Source organism: Lutra lutra, chromosome 3, assembly GCF_902655055.1.
Source record: "Lutra lutra chromosome 3, mLutLut1.2, whole genome shotgun sequence".
Lineage (NCBI taxonomy): Eukaryota > Metazoa > Chordata > Mammalia > Carnivora > Mustelidae > Lutra > Lutra lutra.
Genome location: NC_062280.1, coordinates 97351394 through 97366949, shown reverse-complemented (window position 1 = coordinate 97366949; position 15556 = coordinate 97351394). Strand labels below are relative to the sequence as shown.

At 46.0% G+C, this 15556-nt stretch overlaps 1 protein-coding gene across 1 annotated transcript in view; it reads right to left on the bottom strand.

Annotated features, from left to right (window-relative positions):
- Positions 1 to 9935, bottom strand: part of TMEM163 (transmembrane protein 163) — a 229342-nt gene extending 219407 nt beyond the window's left edge. Inside the window, exons 1-2 of the mRNA XM_047722525.1 lie at positions 9465 to 9935; positions 3739 to 3858 (exon numbers count right to left, since the gene is read on the bottom strand). Coding sequence (XP_047578481.1) covers positions 3739 to 3858; positions 9465 to 9666 — 322 coding nt within the window. The 5' untranslated portion in view covers positions 9667 to 9935. The remainder of the gene's footprint in view (positions 1 to 3738; positions 3859 to 9464) is intronic.
- Between the last annotated feature and the right edge of the window lie 5621 nt (positions 9936 to 15556).

The window sequence follows — 15556 nt, the reverse complement described above, 5'->3', positions numbered from 1 at the left end:
TTTTAGCAGGTCCAAAATCTCTATATTACCAAGGATTATCAGAAATGGTTTATACCTCTTTCAAAGCACACATTCTTTCTAAAACACCTTCAAGTCACAAACTTGAAAGTTCACTTAACTTTTCAGACTATACCAGACGTGTGACTGTCAACCAGAATTATATACACAATTGGTTTATCACAGACAACTCAGTTATACTGACCAAAGCTAGTTTTGTCATTGTGTCTCTTAAGAATTACTAATCTGAGAAAACACAGCATACCTGATTACCTAGAAGCTTACAGAAGGTGGAAGGGTGACAGTCTTTATTTGCAACGTACATCCTATGTAAAGAACATAAACTTTTCCAGTTGACTGAGAAAAGTGGCATCCCTAAAACTTACATAATCCATCACCCTCATTTCCAAACACACACAAAAAAAGACAACAGTATTTTTTTTTTTTTTCAGAAGACGTTCAGCAAAAACCAGCATTCATGATAAAAGAGAAAATGGCAGGTGAGATGAAGACAGGAATTCCACCAGACCCCAGCAGGTACAGCTCCAAGTCACTGCCCTTAGCGACAGAATGGCCATAAGGATGATCAGATGGTCTCAAAAGTTCTTCAGTTGTCTGTAAAAATACATGAGCTCAAAGCCTGGTATCTAAATAATCCTTTAGATCAAATTCATCTCTCTCTAATAAATATTTTCCTTCCATCTAATAAGAAAGAAAGAAGGAAAGAAAGAAAGATTGATTTTTAAAAATCTCTCCGTTCATTCACTCAACAATGTCGCATACTGATTCCATGCAAGGATGGATGCTCCTCCTTCCCTGCAGAGTTTACCATCCAGCAGTGGCAAGATGAAATGATCAATATGATCTTCTAATCACCATGATTATCAGCCTCTGCCAACAAACGCGCGCGCGCGCGCACGCCCACACACACACACACACACACACAGTGTAGAGACCTCTCTGCTATCTCAGAGCATCACAGGTAGTCATTCAACAGCAATTCTCTTTAAAAAGACCAACTGGTCCAACCTGACCATTTCGTTGGATGGCACAGGGGTTCACCAAGCCAGCCTATCCCATTTCATCCCACATCTCTATCAACCACCTCCCTGAAGATCTCCCCCTGGGGGATCCTTGTGACAATTTTTTTTAAAACATATTTATTGCCATTTCAAACGCATACCATTTTCCTTTAGATACTAATTTAAACCTAATTTCAAAGTCAGCTTATATTACCTAATCCTTATTTCTCTTTCCATTTAAAACTATGAAAAAGAAGGGGCGCCTGGGTGGCTCAGTGGGTTAAAGCCTCTGCCTTCGGGTCAGGTCATGGTCCCGGGGTCCTGGGATCGAGCCCCACATCGGGCTCTCTGCTCAGCAGGGAGCCTGCTTCCTCCTCTCTCTGTGCCTGCCTCTCTGCCTACCTGTAATCTCTGTCAAATAAATAAATAAAATCTTAAAAAGAAAAAACTATGAAAAAGATTGCACAAAAGTCTGCCAATATGTAAATGACACTTTAAAAAGGGTTTTAAAGAGTTCCTATTACAAACACATTTAGGAACCTAAAGGATAAACAGGACAACCCTAACAACACAACCAGGGACCACAAAGGTTTAAAACATAAAATACAGGGCGCCTGGGTGGCTCAGTGGGTTAAGTCTCTGCCTTCCGCTCAGGTCATGATCTCAGGGTCCTGAGATCAAGTCCTGCATCGGGCTCTCTGTTCAGTAGGGAGCCTGCTTCCTCCTCTCTCTCTCTGCCTACTTGTGATCTCTCTGTCTGTCAAATAAATAAATAAAATCTTTAAAAAAAAAAATACAAACAAAAGCTACTCCATAGTTAAAGTAGGGGAAAAAACAGAACTCTTCTACATTTTTTTGGTTTAACTTGAAACCAACTTGGGAACAAATTGTATTACAGAAAGTAACACAAATCATGATATTACAGGCCAACGCCAACATTCTATAGGCAAGAATTTAGAGGATTTAAATCAAATACTCACTAGAGGCATAAAATCATTTTAAAAGAAAGAAAACATTCTAATTCCATATGCATTATGCAAGAGGCTTTTCCTATTAAAGGAAACAGAACGAAATTTTCAAAATAACCCAACTGATCAAGCATAATATATGAAACCAACATTTCCTCCTAATTTTTCCCTATTATGAGATTAAGTATGTCAAATGTAGACTTATTCTCCCAAAGGAAAGATTTGTTCCGTATTTCTTCACATTTGTGTCCTCATTCAAACACCCACATGATAAAATCAAAACAGCTCTATCAGGCACGAGGACATGTCTGAGTAACTATTATTCAGTTGGTAAATCACCACCCCTCATTCCATTCCTCTTTCTTTACATATGTTAATGATGGTGTCTGATCCAGGGCCCACCACCAGCCACCACAACTGAATTACCCTCCAGGGACATCAATCAGATTCTTTATTCTTGTTTCAGCTGAAGAAAAGGAGGCAAGAGGCAGGAAGAGCTATTTTCAGGAATCAGAATTCTCTTGATTAGATTTCTGGCTCACTGGTAAATGTTTATACTCTGAAATGTATTACCCTCTACTTCTAAATGTTTGGCTTTTTTCTAGAGCCACAATATAGCACAGTGTTTCCAATATAAATTTTGCCAAGTAATATATGCCTAGTTTTGCAGGGAGCATTTGGTCAAATTCTAATATTCCCTCTTGGGAGCCAATACCAACTTCCAGCAGCAGGTCTAACTGCGCAGAATAGAATTTTCAACACACACGGAGTAGTATCTTCTAGCAGACAACCCTTTCTTCTCCCTGTGGCATGTGGGATGCCACATGAGACATCTGGCATGATACTTATCACTAAGAATATGGATCTTTCTGGCAAAGTAAAAAATTAATCACAAAATGCCCCAAATACATTCCTCTTTACCCCAGCATAAAAAAGAAAAAAGAAAAAAGGGGAAAAAAAAACCCACGGTGGTTTCTACCGAGGTTGAGATGAGGCTTAATGTCCTCGCTTAAGCTTAGAAACCATCTTGCGATTAATAAGAATAAATAACATATGCACATTTCTTTAGGCTGCAAATGTTAGCTGAGAAAATGCATGTCAGAGGGCTTCCTAACACCTAAATAGGATTATCCATAAACAGCAAATAGATTATCCGTAGGCACAAAGTGTTCGGTTATCTTAGCTTTTCTTGATTGTAATAAATATTTTTGTTTCCCTTGTCACTGAAAACTCGACAGAGGACCCTCCCATTCCTCTTTCATTAAAATGTGCACATGATTTGCATCCAAACCTTACACAGCCATCATAGGAGGGGGTGGGGCGGGGTGGGGGGGGGGGTGGGAGGGTGGAGGGGAGCATGTACAGCAATATTGCACTCATCTGGTTGAATTAAGCTCAAAATGCAAATCTCAAGGATATAGATTTGTCACATGTCAGCCCAAGCTGAAGGCATCCACCAAGAGAATATTTTCCCTATTCAACTAGCAGCCAGAATCTCCCTCCACAAACCCGCATACTGATGAGAGCCAAAGCTCCCAGGATCCCTCTTCGTTTCTTCTTAACCCACCTCTTCCCTCTGCAGAGGAGAGAAGCCATTTTACTAATTTATAAGTATTCTGGCTCTCCCATCATCTAAAAAAAATTTTCCCATCAATAATAGTCCACTGAAAGCAAAAGCGGATTGTACAGGAGTGAGAGAATAAACCAGACAACAGCAGCCCGTATCGAGCAGCAAGACTCTGCATACTTACTGAAGGCAGCCACGGCCAGGGCCAGGGTGACAATAATGGAGAACCAGGAGACCCACAACGCCTTCTTTCTGTAGTTCTGGGCCTCGTGAGGCTTCAGGCGAGTGCTGCTTTCTAGTAAGCCTGACAAAAACAAGGAGAAAAGGAAGTTAGACATTTCCTTATTAAGAAACCCACAGCCAGAGCTACACATTCTTATCCAAGGACTGCAAAATGACAGCCCGTGGGCCAAGATGTGTTTTGTTTGGCCCACACTGTGTTTTAACAATTAGGAGGGTTCACTTGGAAATCAGGCTTTCTGGCATCTCTTGCCAAATCTCAGGCTCTAGCAACATGGGCAAGTAAGCCTGCAGGCTAACAGCAGTCATCCTCTCTAGAAAGACCCCACAGACCCACTCACTGGACCTGGACCCGTGAGCCCCTGCCCCAGCATGTAGTCAGCTATGTAGGTCTTGCTCTAGCAAGCCCCTTCCATTAGGAAAACAGCACAATGAGCCCACATTGAGCCGGGCCTGTGGGCTCCTCAGCCACAGGCACTGATCTGCACTGATCCCACAGGCAGTGCCCACAACTTGGTGAAAGAGCCTTCGCCCAAAGCCATGAGTCCCTGAAAGCAAACAGCCTCATTGCCCTCCTCAACAATGAACAGGAAGAGAAGGACTTCTCTTCAATCGCAACCAACAATAGCCACCAGACCTCCATTATAGGCCCTGTTTTCTTCCCGCCTTTCTGCTCTGTAGTATGTATTGCTCTATACCACTCATGAGGCAAACAGTTCTCAGACTGTTCAAGTCAGGTAAACCTACTCAAACTGGGCACAGCTTTCTGGGCTGGCCCTGTGTGAGGAAGGTTTGATTTTTGTCTCTGATGCTTTCAACACTAAGGGTCCCTGGCACCAACTGAAATTCATGAGGTCTTAGAGGCGATGCCCAAGCTCCATTTGCTTTGGGTGGAGGGTCAAAACATCTTCAGCACGACCCCGATTTCTAATTTGTTCTTCTCCTTCGAAAACAGATCATAGACAGCGTCTCTTCGTTGCACCAAAGACCAAATTCTCTCATGCATTCTCCATTGACAGGAGCTTGTAACACCACCTTGAGCTAAACAGCCCAGGACATACCTTTCAGGGGTGGAGCAGCTTCATCACGACAGCTCCAGATGGTGAAGAAACTGGTAGTCCGAGCTCAGGCACCCATTGGTAAAACACCACACAGCATGCAACATCTCACAGCTGGCGCATCGTGTAAAAGACACCATCCCACTTAACCAGCTGGGCACCCTGCTCAGCCTCTGGCCTGAAAACTACATCCTCTTCCAAAATTATAAAAGACCCTGGTAAAACGTCTCCATTTCATTCACTACCCAGATCCAAGCAACCTCAACAAGTCCTCAAGGAAGCAAGAGGAAACTTCCAGGAAGGTGCTTAGCGAACCCAGTCTATGGCCCAGATTTTTAAATAATCAAAACCTGTAGATTTGCATGGGATCAGAATATAGAGCAGAGTGCAAAAGGTAGGTCTAAACACCTCTCCATCACCTCACTGTAAAAATCTCCCCAAAACCTTCCTTAATAAATGCACTTGGATGAAAAAAGGTAAACCGGGAGATGGAGAGGAGAAGGGAGTTGAGGGAAATTGGAAGGGGAGGTGAACCATGAGAGACTATGGACTCTGAAAAACGATCTGAGAATTTTGAAGGGGTGGGGGGTGGGAGGTTGGGGGCACCAGGTGGTGGGTATTGTAGAGGGCACGGATTGCATGGAGCACTGGGTGTGGTGCAAAAATAATGAATATTGTTATGCTGAAAAAATAAAAAAATTAAAAAAAAAAAACACAATAAATCAAAAAAAAAAAAAAAGATAAACCTTCTCTCCTCAAATTCTGCCTTCAGCACACATGATTTCAAATTAAAATCCCTTCACCTGCCTGTTTTTTTATCCCTTTGTCTACTTTTTCCCTAGCCACCAAACAACACCCCATTCTAATTTTCAATGACAATCACCCTTATCTCCTGTGTAAGCCAACCTAGAAGGAGCAGGTCTACACTCTCCCAATCATTGTTTCCTTTTTCCCAAATGATATAAAAATCTTCCTTTTCATTCTGGCCAATGATTTTCAGGAGAAGTGAAGCTGTAACACATCAGTACTGACTCAAATAAGCAGCTCATTTGCTGCGTATTTTGACACCAACAATCGCAAGAGGTTTATCCACGGGGGGTAAAAACAAGGTTCCTTTCAAAAGCAGATTTCATTTTCCACTAGAAAGGACAATGATCTGGGTCTTTCATTCCACCACATAACAATTATTTTTCCTTCCAAAGCCAACCGGTTATAGCAATATGGTCCTGACCACACAGACCACTGCGTGCCTCACCCCCACAGTGGACCAGCACACTCAGGAAGGAGTTTGGGGTGTCCACTCGCATATGCTGGACTGCCCTGCTAACAGGATACCGGAGTCCTCTAAGCAGCAGGACTGGTGGTTCTTACCCACATCTGATCGAGTGTGTGCATGTCTCCCCCATAGGAGGTTTTGAATTTTAAAAACTAGAGTAAATGTGATGCGAAGACCATCCAAGAAGGCAGGAACTTTCCCATATAGGTCCAGCCTTTGCTTATTTCCTACTGGTTTTCCTTCCTAAAAGTATAGCTGATACTGAGAATGGAAAAGATCTCCTCCTCAAAAGGGAGTACGACAACCTACAAAGACCCATAAATGAATGGTCCACATATAGGTGCCTCTACCTCGGCCTCCACATGGGGTTGCACGCACACCCACAAGCAATGATGAAAAGTCCTCAAGTATTCAGGAAGCTGTGCTTCAGAAGTAGAAGGTAGCCCAGCCCAGAGAAGCTAAGGAAGGCTGCACATTTGCATGTAGGGCTCTGTCCCTTTATCAACATAGTTGGCCTCCACATTCAGATTTCTAATTTCACTCCAATTCCCTCTATTTGTAATCTGGGCCTAACATTAGTAAGCGTAAGGGTTGTATGAATGAAAGACTGATAACTCATTGTTTGGGTAGAGGAGAAATGCAAATATATGCCGTTAAGTTGAAGCCATCCATCATTTCCATTCTAGTATGAATTAGTTCTAATTGCTTTCTCCTAATTGCCACACTTGGATCTTCTGAAGGAAGGGAAATATTCATTAGGTAGGTTGGTAGCAAGAAATGCAGAAGCATGTAATACTCTAAGTCAACTTGGGGCTTGGGGCAGAATGATGGGAAAACACCTGTGTAGAGAAGAGAGGATGGATATTAAGAGGGAAGAGGTGGAAACACCCAAGACAAACTTGGCCTATTTTGTGGGTGTTAATCCCTGAAAGTCTCAGACCACAGGACTCTTGCTCCCTGACTACAAGGCTCAGCCAAATGGCACTGCACTATCAGCTAGTTAGGTTTCTAGGAAGCAGCCCTCATCACTTCTAAGGGGAAAATACCTCTAAAGTCCTAAAACATTACATGATAAGGCAAGCATTTGATGGGAGTTAGACGCAGTCCCTAACCAGCTCTAATAGCTCAAAAGGAAGTGAGGACAAGAAAGAAGGCCAAATATAGACACACATCCAGGGCACCGACCCCCGCCACACACGCTATAGGTATTGAGGCCTAGAAAAAAAGCAAGCCAGGCATGATGGAGAGACGCAGATCAGGCAACTGCTTTAGCTTCTTCCTCCCCAAATCCTCTCACCATTAGGAAAAAGGTAGCTGCAATCGAACTGTTCCCAAGGGATTCAAAAATCAATAATGGGAAAGATGCAGCCCCATAAGAAAAAACAACACAAACACAAAATATTGTAATAAACCTCCCCAGGTAATCTGATCTATTTAACGAAAATGATCCATTTATCATTAACTCTTTGCTGTCAGCAATAGGTCAAACAAAAGAATGTCACACTGACTTTCAGCTTTCAATACCACACGGCGCTGGGTTCTTTGGAGGACAGGGTTCACGCTAACAGAGAGGCTGTGTGTGATATGCGATGCTTTCACACAGGGATAGTTCACGAACAGTGAATGCTTTCATGCTATCATATAATGGAAAATGAAATTCAGTTGACCAATGAAAAATGACCCTAAGAATTAATTCAGAAGGGCTTTTTACACTTGAGCATGAAGCTACAAAATGATGCTAAATATTAACTCCCCCTAGCACTGTCTCTCCTCCTGTCCTTTTGTGCGGTGGGGAGAAATAGGCCAGCTTTGACAAATGACCTGCAATGCTACAAAAATAAGCTCAGCCCAGAGTTCGGTCTTTCTTCAATACAAAATTCTCAAGTCCTACAGTATTAGTTGCAGAGGAAAAGGTAATTCACATGACCTAGAATAGTGATAGATTCCGTGGGGGTGCTTGCATGCCACCCATCATCAGCTCTGTAACAGTATCTAGTTCTGTTGGAACAGGAGGAGAAACTGCAACATAGGTGCAGAACTCGTTGCAACTGGAGGAGCTCCAGTTCCCCCCCCCCTGAGCAATCCCTGCAGAGTCTCCAGGATTGCTGTTTCCATGTCATTCTCTTTCACATGCTACAGTTTAAAATTTCTATGAGGAAAGAGATCGTGCATCCTAACGCTAAACCGGAATAAAAATGTACAGGAGATACTAAGAATAGGACTGAAAACCTGCTAAGACTGAAATATAAAAATCCGCCACAGCCAACAAAATAAGGCTTCCAAGAAAAGGGGGTGGAGTGGCGATGAGCCGGCTCCCCATGAAGGGCCTGGCTGCAAGAATCCCGCTTCGGCCACTAACGGGCTTTAGCCCAAACACGGAGTCTTTTTGAGGGGGCCGATCTGAATTTAGATTCAGAAAACAGCAGAAAATGTATGGATGTGGCCAAGAACACGGATCCCTGCAAGCCAAAAGGAAACGAGGCAGGGAGGGAAAGAGGGATGTAGGAGGAGAGAGGCACGAGAATGAACAACAGAGTCTCTCCCGTTTCTTGCAGGCATCTCAAAGGGGGTTATCGTCTGTGTGTTGGAAGGTAGGGGGTTGGCCTCCCAGGAAAGGGACGTTTGCGCGGTTCCAGACCAGTGTCTTGGGGGGATTCTGAAGGGTCTGGAGACGTGTGCAGGGAACCACCAGGTTTCGGTGGCATCCATTCAGAGGAGGTTGGGGGTCCAAACTCGACTGCCCCAGTCCTCTGCCCGCCATCACCAAACAGCAGGGCAGTAACCTATGGTAAACTAGGTGCCCTATGAGTGAGAGTCGGGGGCCGCCGGTCTTCCCTCGCGGAGCCGACCACCCACCGGCTCCGCGAGGCTAAACCCGCAGAAGGAAGTTCTCCCGGGGAGCCGGCCGCCGGGGTCGGAGAGGACTTGGAAAGAGGACGCACTGAGCTCAGGTCCCTCCTAGCTGAGCAGGGCCGGCACTCCCCCGGGAGCACTGGGCTCCAAAAGCAAAAAAACGCCTCCCGCAAACTTTTCCACTGGGCGCTGGAGGGCCGGAGCTAGCCAAGAGGAGAGCACCGGCCCGTGCGAGGTCTGTCCGGAGGCTGCCCGGCTCTCGCGCTCCCGGGAAGGAGCGGCTGCCCAGGCGGCGCCGACTTCAGGAGGTGGGGCTGCCGCCCTCGGCTCTCGGCGCCCTCGCGGGGTAAGTCCCGGCCCCGCGCCCCCGAGCGCCCCGAGACGCTGAGCCCCGCGCCCCGCCAACCTGAGAATGGGTAGAGGCGGGCGGGGAGCAGCGGCTCCTCACCGCGCCAGGGAGGCTGCCGGGCGGCGTGCGCTCACCTCGATCCTCCAGCCCGTCGCTGAACTGGCCGCTCTCGCTGATCCGCAGCTGCCGCTCCTCTTCGGGCTTGGGTAGCTCGAGAGCTGGGTTGCTCTGCGGGCCCGGGCCGGGGGCGGCGGCCAAGGGCGCGTGGCCCCCGGGCGGCGCCGGGACCGCGGGGCCCGAGGGGCTGCGGCGCTCGCTGCCCGCGGCCGGCTCCATGGCGCGGGGCGGCAGCGACGAGCGCGGCGAAGATTTGAGTCAGAAGTGCGAAGCGCCGCGGCTCGGAGCGGGCAGAAGGACGGACGGACCGCTGAGGAGGGAGGAAGGGAGAGGGAGGGTGCCGAGGAGCTGAGGTGCGCCGGCAGCAAGCTGGGCGGGGGTGTCGAAGAGCCGCACGGCTCGCGCGGCAGGAGGCAGAGGCTTGGGGCCGCACTGTCGCCGCCGCGCTCCGCCCACGGGGGCAGGTGCCGGCGGCAGGGACCCGCCCCGAGTTCCCCGCGCCCGAGCCCGCCCTTGGAGGCCAGTGGGGAGGTAGGGAGGGATTCGGCCAGCCAGAGGCCCGGAGGCTCGCGGGAACTGCTGGCGGCCTGACGAGGGTGTGACTGGAGACCTGCCCCACCCGCGCTGCGGGATGGGGTCCGGAGGGGACGCTCGGACCGGATTTCTGCCGTCCGGGAAGGCAGTGGCCGCGCTCCGGCAGGAGAGAGCGGGCAGCGCCCTAATTTGACATCTTTCTCCTCTGGAGCTGCGTGGGCTTCAGAGGCGGTGCGGGGTCTCCAGCTGGGCTACCAGCCTCACCGCCTATCCCAGGAAAACGAGGTTCACCTGTCGCCAAGACCGCCCGGCTCCGGCCTTCTAGGCTTTGATTCATTCCCCTCCTAATTTTTCTCTCTAGCACCGACTTAAGGGGACCGGGTAACCTTGGAACCACTGGTAGCTCTAGATGTTTGGACGCCAAGGTTCCCCCATTGCGACTCTCCCTGAGCCTTTGTCCCGGCTACTCCCCTGCCAGCTCGCGACTTGCCCTCTGAGTATCCAAATGTTGACACTTCCTCAGGACTCGGATGGAAGCCTGCCTCCTACGAGAAGCTTCCCCTGGCTGTCCCAGAGCAGCCGACTTTCCCTGCTTTGACCGCGCGGAGCTAGTCGGGCAAAGAGAGACAATCGCCTAGTTCACGCCAGGGCCCACGCCCGCTCTCTCGGAGCTCCAAGAGGTGCAGAAGCGGGAGAACCGGCCGTTTATCAGACTAAGCTTGACTTTAACGGTATCAACATCCAAACTCCACAGTTTAGATTTCATCTTTAGACGGCTATCAGTCTTCAAATTTAATGAGACCTTAAAATACCAGTTCCTCGCTTAAAGCCTGCCTACTCTATTGGAGCACCCTTTTTTGAAGAGTAACTACTTCCTTTCTCATTCTCACTTTGCCTACCACCAAATTCAGAGTCCAATTTAAATGCCTTTGGGGTGCCATGGACACTAATAATGGGCAGAAGATCTCATTTTATTTTGCGTTGTCGGATTGGGATGAGATCTTCGGTCACCTTGGCCAACTCACTTTACCTTTCTGATCCTAATTTCTTTAATTACAAACTCAGAGCTGGAGGGCTAGATCATTTTAAATGCTCGTTCTTGCTAGGGAAAATGGGAGAAAGGGGGGCGGGGAGGAAAAAAATGAAGAGAAGGAAAATTGCTACAATTATTTGAATAAAACAACGAAAATTTCTACCTACCCTTCCTGATTCTGTCCTCGGATGTAGACAGTCGTAGACATCCTTCAGATATTGCAGACCCCTTACCCTACCCCGTTGCTCTCTCTCACCCAGACTTTTTTCCTCCACGTTATCCCAGTTGATTCCTCTGTCAATGGCTCAAACATTAGAATGACCTGGGGACCTTTAGGACAAGAAATACCCAGGGCTCTGCCCCTGCTAGAAATTTGATATCATAGATGATTAAATTGTTCTGGTCTGGGAACTTGGTTTGGATATTTTTTTAAGCTCCCTTCCTATTCTAAGAATCATTTGGGAAGTTATTTGTTTAAATGCTAATTATTTACAGCTCTTCAAGAATCTAATTCAGTAGATTCTGGTGTCTGGCTAGGAATCTGCATTTGAATATCACACACGTACATATTTTGATGTAGGTTGTTCCGGGAGCACATTTGTAATTCTCACTACCTAACTGCCCTCTACAATGTGGACTGTCTAGCTCTGCCCCTGCATGCATCCACACACCCGTGCTGTCTGTCTTTCTATCTTCCCCACACCCAAGGTTTGTGGTTCTCTCAAAGGAGCAAGAGTCATTGTTCTTTCCTCTGGTACCTCGACCAATTCTCTACTCCAGCACATCTGAAATGTGAATATGCAGATGCACGCCCGGGATTCTTGTTAAAATGCAGATTCTAACTCAGTAGGTCTGAAATAGAGGCTGAGATTTCTTACAAGCCTCCAGGTGCTGCTGAGTTGCTGATCTGAAGACCACACATGAAGAAGTAAGAATCTAGGAGTTATTTATTATTCATGAAATAAATACATTTTCCTTCAAGTTCCAGCTGCCCTCGTTCAGTAAGCCATTCTTGTCCCCTCCAGAAAGATTTCTCTGACTCCAGCTCCTTCTGGGCACTCTTTTTTTGTGAACTATAACTGTTCAATAATTCACTGCTCATTTCATGAGGCAAGGACTGTGGTGCTTGTGTGATGCCCGTTTTCACTCATCCACATCTATCTGGATACCAAGGACAAGGCTTTCCCCCAAACAATCTCTGCCGATTGACTGGGAGGTAACATTAGCTTCCATTCTTGGAGGACATACTCTGTGCCAAGCACCTTGCTAACTTTTACATGCATTGTCTTTGTTACTCAACAAAGACTATCCTCATTTCACAAAGGAAGAAATCAAGGTAAGTCTCCGATTTAAACTCTAGCACCGCAGCCCACCGTGGTACCGCCCCCTAGGGGATATTTTGGAATTTGCAGGTGCTTTAATTTGTTATCCCAGGGATGGGAAAAGCTGGGCCACTGGCATTTAGTGGGGGAGGGTCAGGGATATGGAGGTCCTGCCCTGCGCAGAAATTTGCTGCACAATGAAGACTGTTTGTGTCCCACATGGCTTTTATATGTCAGGCTGGTCATCTGGGTTAATTAAAATGTGCTCCTAATTATATTAGAATCCTAACTCTGTTTTACATGTAAACACAAAATATTTTGCACCACACTGAGTTTTCTGTAAATGCAACCACAAAGTCCAGGATAGATGGCTCTTTGTTCACTGCTGTGGAAAATCAGGACACTGAAGCCAGTTCCATTCATGGCATCTGAGTCAGCAATCAACACATCTTTCCCTGTCGAGTGTATAACTGCCCCAGACCCCGTAATTCCATATGTGTATATGAGGATTCTTATTTAGCTCTTATTTCAAAATGTCAAAAATAAAGAGTCTATAACATTCCCGAGTCTGGTCTTCTCTTACATTATAAACTTCTACACCTGATCACTTCTTTTTGACTTCTGAGGCAATTCTAACTAAGCATTTATAAAAGCAAATATATACTAGGTATTTTTGGCTTTACTTTTACCCCCCCTTTATTATAATTAGGTCATTATATTGATGTTTTCGTGTGTAGTTATTACCTATGAAATCCATGATCACAATAGTGATACAAAATAATTGTTCTAAAAAGGCAGCTTTAATTTTCACAGCCCAAAGAGCATAAGAAGACACATCTAAATGTAACATGGTCTTCTATAAGATATCCCAGAACAGCAAAATAACATTGGGTAAAAATTAAGGATATCTGACTAAAGCATGGACCTCGTTCATAATAAAGTGTCAATGATTGTTCATTAGTAGGAGCAAATGTACCACAGTAATGTAAGATGTCAATAATAGGGGAAACTGGGGGTGCCTGGGTGGCTTAGTCCATTAAGCATCTGCCTTCTGCTCAGGTCATGATCCCAGGGTCCTAGGATGGAGCCCTGCATTGGGCATCCCTGCTTGTACTCCTCCTGCTTGTGCTCTCTCTCTCTCTCTCTGACAAATAAATTAAATCTTAAAAAAGAAATAATAGGGGAAATAGAAAAATCTATGGGAACTCTCTGTACCATCCTCTCAAGTTTTCTGCAAATCTAAAACTGCCCTAAAAAATAAATTCTATTTACAAAAAAAAAAAAAAAAAGGTAAAACAAAGCAGCAGGAGGATAGGGGGAGATAAGAAGTCTTGAGTCTGGGAGGTAGGCACCCTAACCTTGAACTATAAATGCCCATGGCAGAATAGAGACCATGGAAAGACAAAGTGCATGAGGTAACTTGGAAGCTTGAATATGGTCTTCAAAAGAGCAATGTTCACAACAATGGTAAGAAAGAAAGACTATGACAAGAATTAAACTAATATTCTAATTTTAAGCTTATTCCACTGGCTTTTACCAAAACGTATTTTTAGTATATGTAAGGATTTAAGAAGTTTTGGAAATTTCGTGAAATCTGAAATTTTCAAATTATCAGTCTTCCACTGGGACATTTTAGAAGGGCACATTTGGGTAAGAGCATGTAGACATATAACTTGACTGGTGAAAGGTAAGAAGTTGAGTGATGCCTTTTTTTTTTTTTTTTTTTGCTTATTGTTCCTTTTTACATTTTCAGTAAATTTGGATTCCCTAATCCTAGAAATATACACAGGTAAGAGAAGAAAAGCCAAGAAACTAAAAGAAACAAATCAAGCAAGAAGAGCCTCCGCAGGCCTAAAACTCACAGTGACTCCCACTGGAGCCACCTGCTGAGGGTCATGAGTCCTAGGAACACTCCCACTCTGGTTCCACTTAATCCTCACAATCCTAGAAAGCAGGGGGATTATCAGCATCCCCATCTTAAACACAAGGAAACAGAGGCTCAGGTTAAAAACCATTGCCAACAACCCCAGTTGTGGAGCTCGCAGGACACTGCTCTTAACCACAACACTGCAAGGCCACTACAGAAGAATCTAAAGGTGACCCAGAGGATGGCTTCTACACCTGGTTACCCCACATCATATTTTAGATTAAAGACTACTTGTTTTATTTTATTATGCATGTAGACTTTGGAAACCCAACTACCAGCATATTATGCATCTTTTTCAAGTCTTGGAGAAATATACATGGCACTTAGAGCTACCATGCCTTGCAATAAACTGTCTCGTGATGGAGTATCTAAAACCAAGTGTCAAAGTCAACTTTGTCAAAGTCAAAGAACAGCATCTGTATAAAAAGACCCTGAGATCTTCACTTGGAAAGTGGGAAGTGTCTGTTCATATTGTGTGCCTGCAGCTATGTCTGTTCAACTATAAACTCCCTTTCGCATTCAGAAATTATTACTGAGGGCATGACTATGGAACCTTTGGAGAGACACCATAATAGCGGGAAGCATTAGGAGGAGGCTTGGTGTGCAAAATATTGTCATATTAAGGCAGACGAAAGAATTGTTCAGTGTTAGCTCTGCCTTTAAGGGACTTTCATCCTAAGCAAGGATAATAGAGTTGTGCATCGCCCACCTTTGCCGTGTGCTTTCTTTAGCATGGCCTTCACTCAGCCTGCACATTACAGTCACCAGGGCTAGGGGGACCAACTTGTTCTGGTCTGCAGAGGATATTCCTGGTTTTAGCGCTGAAAAATCTGGGAAGCCCTCTTGGTCCCAGGAAAGTTGGGATAGTGGGTCACCCTACTGGGATGCTTTTAAAAATCTTACCGCCCCAACAACATTGGGCTCCACAGGTGACTGCAGGGATAGTAGGAAAGGTCTGCCAGCTTGTTCATCCCTCCTTGTGCTGATCCGACTGCTGACGTCTGTCTGACCGAGCTCCCCCTCTGGGCTTTTCAAACCACTGTTTCTGAGTGGCAGCAAGTAGCCCTTCCCTTCAGGAGGGCACTGGGCTTCTCATGCCAGCGATGAGGCCCCAGGCCCACTCCCAGTGTTTTCAGAGCTGGCAGCAGTGTACCAGCCCAAGCACAATGATGAGGACAGCCAGAACCATGACGGAGACGATCACCAAGGCATGATGGTCTGCTTTTTCTGGTTGGCAGCCCCCGGGGCCAGGCGGGTTTTGGAAGGACCCCCTCCACACCCAGGTGATTCCAT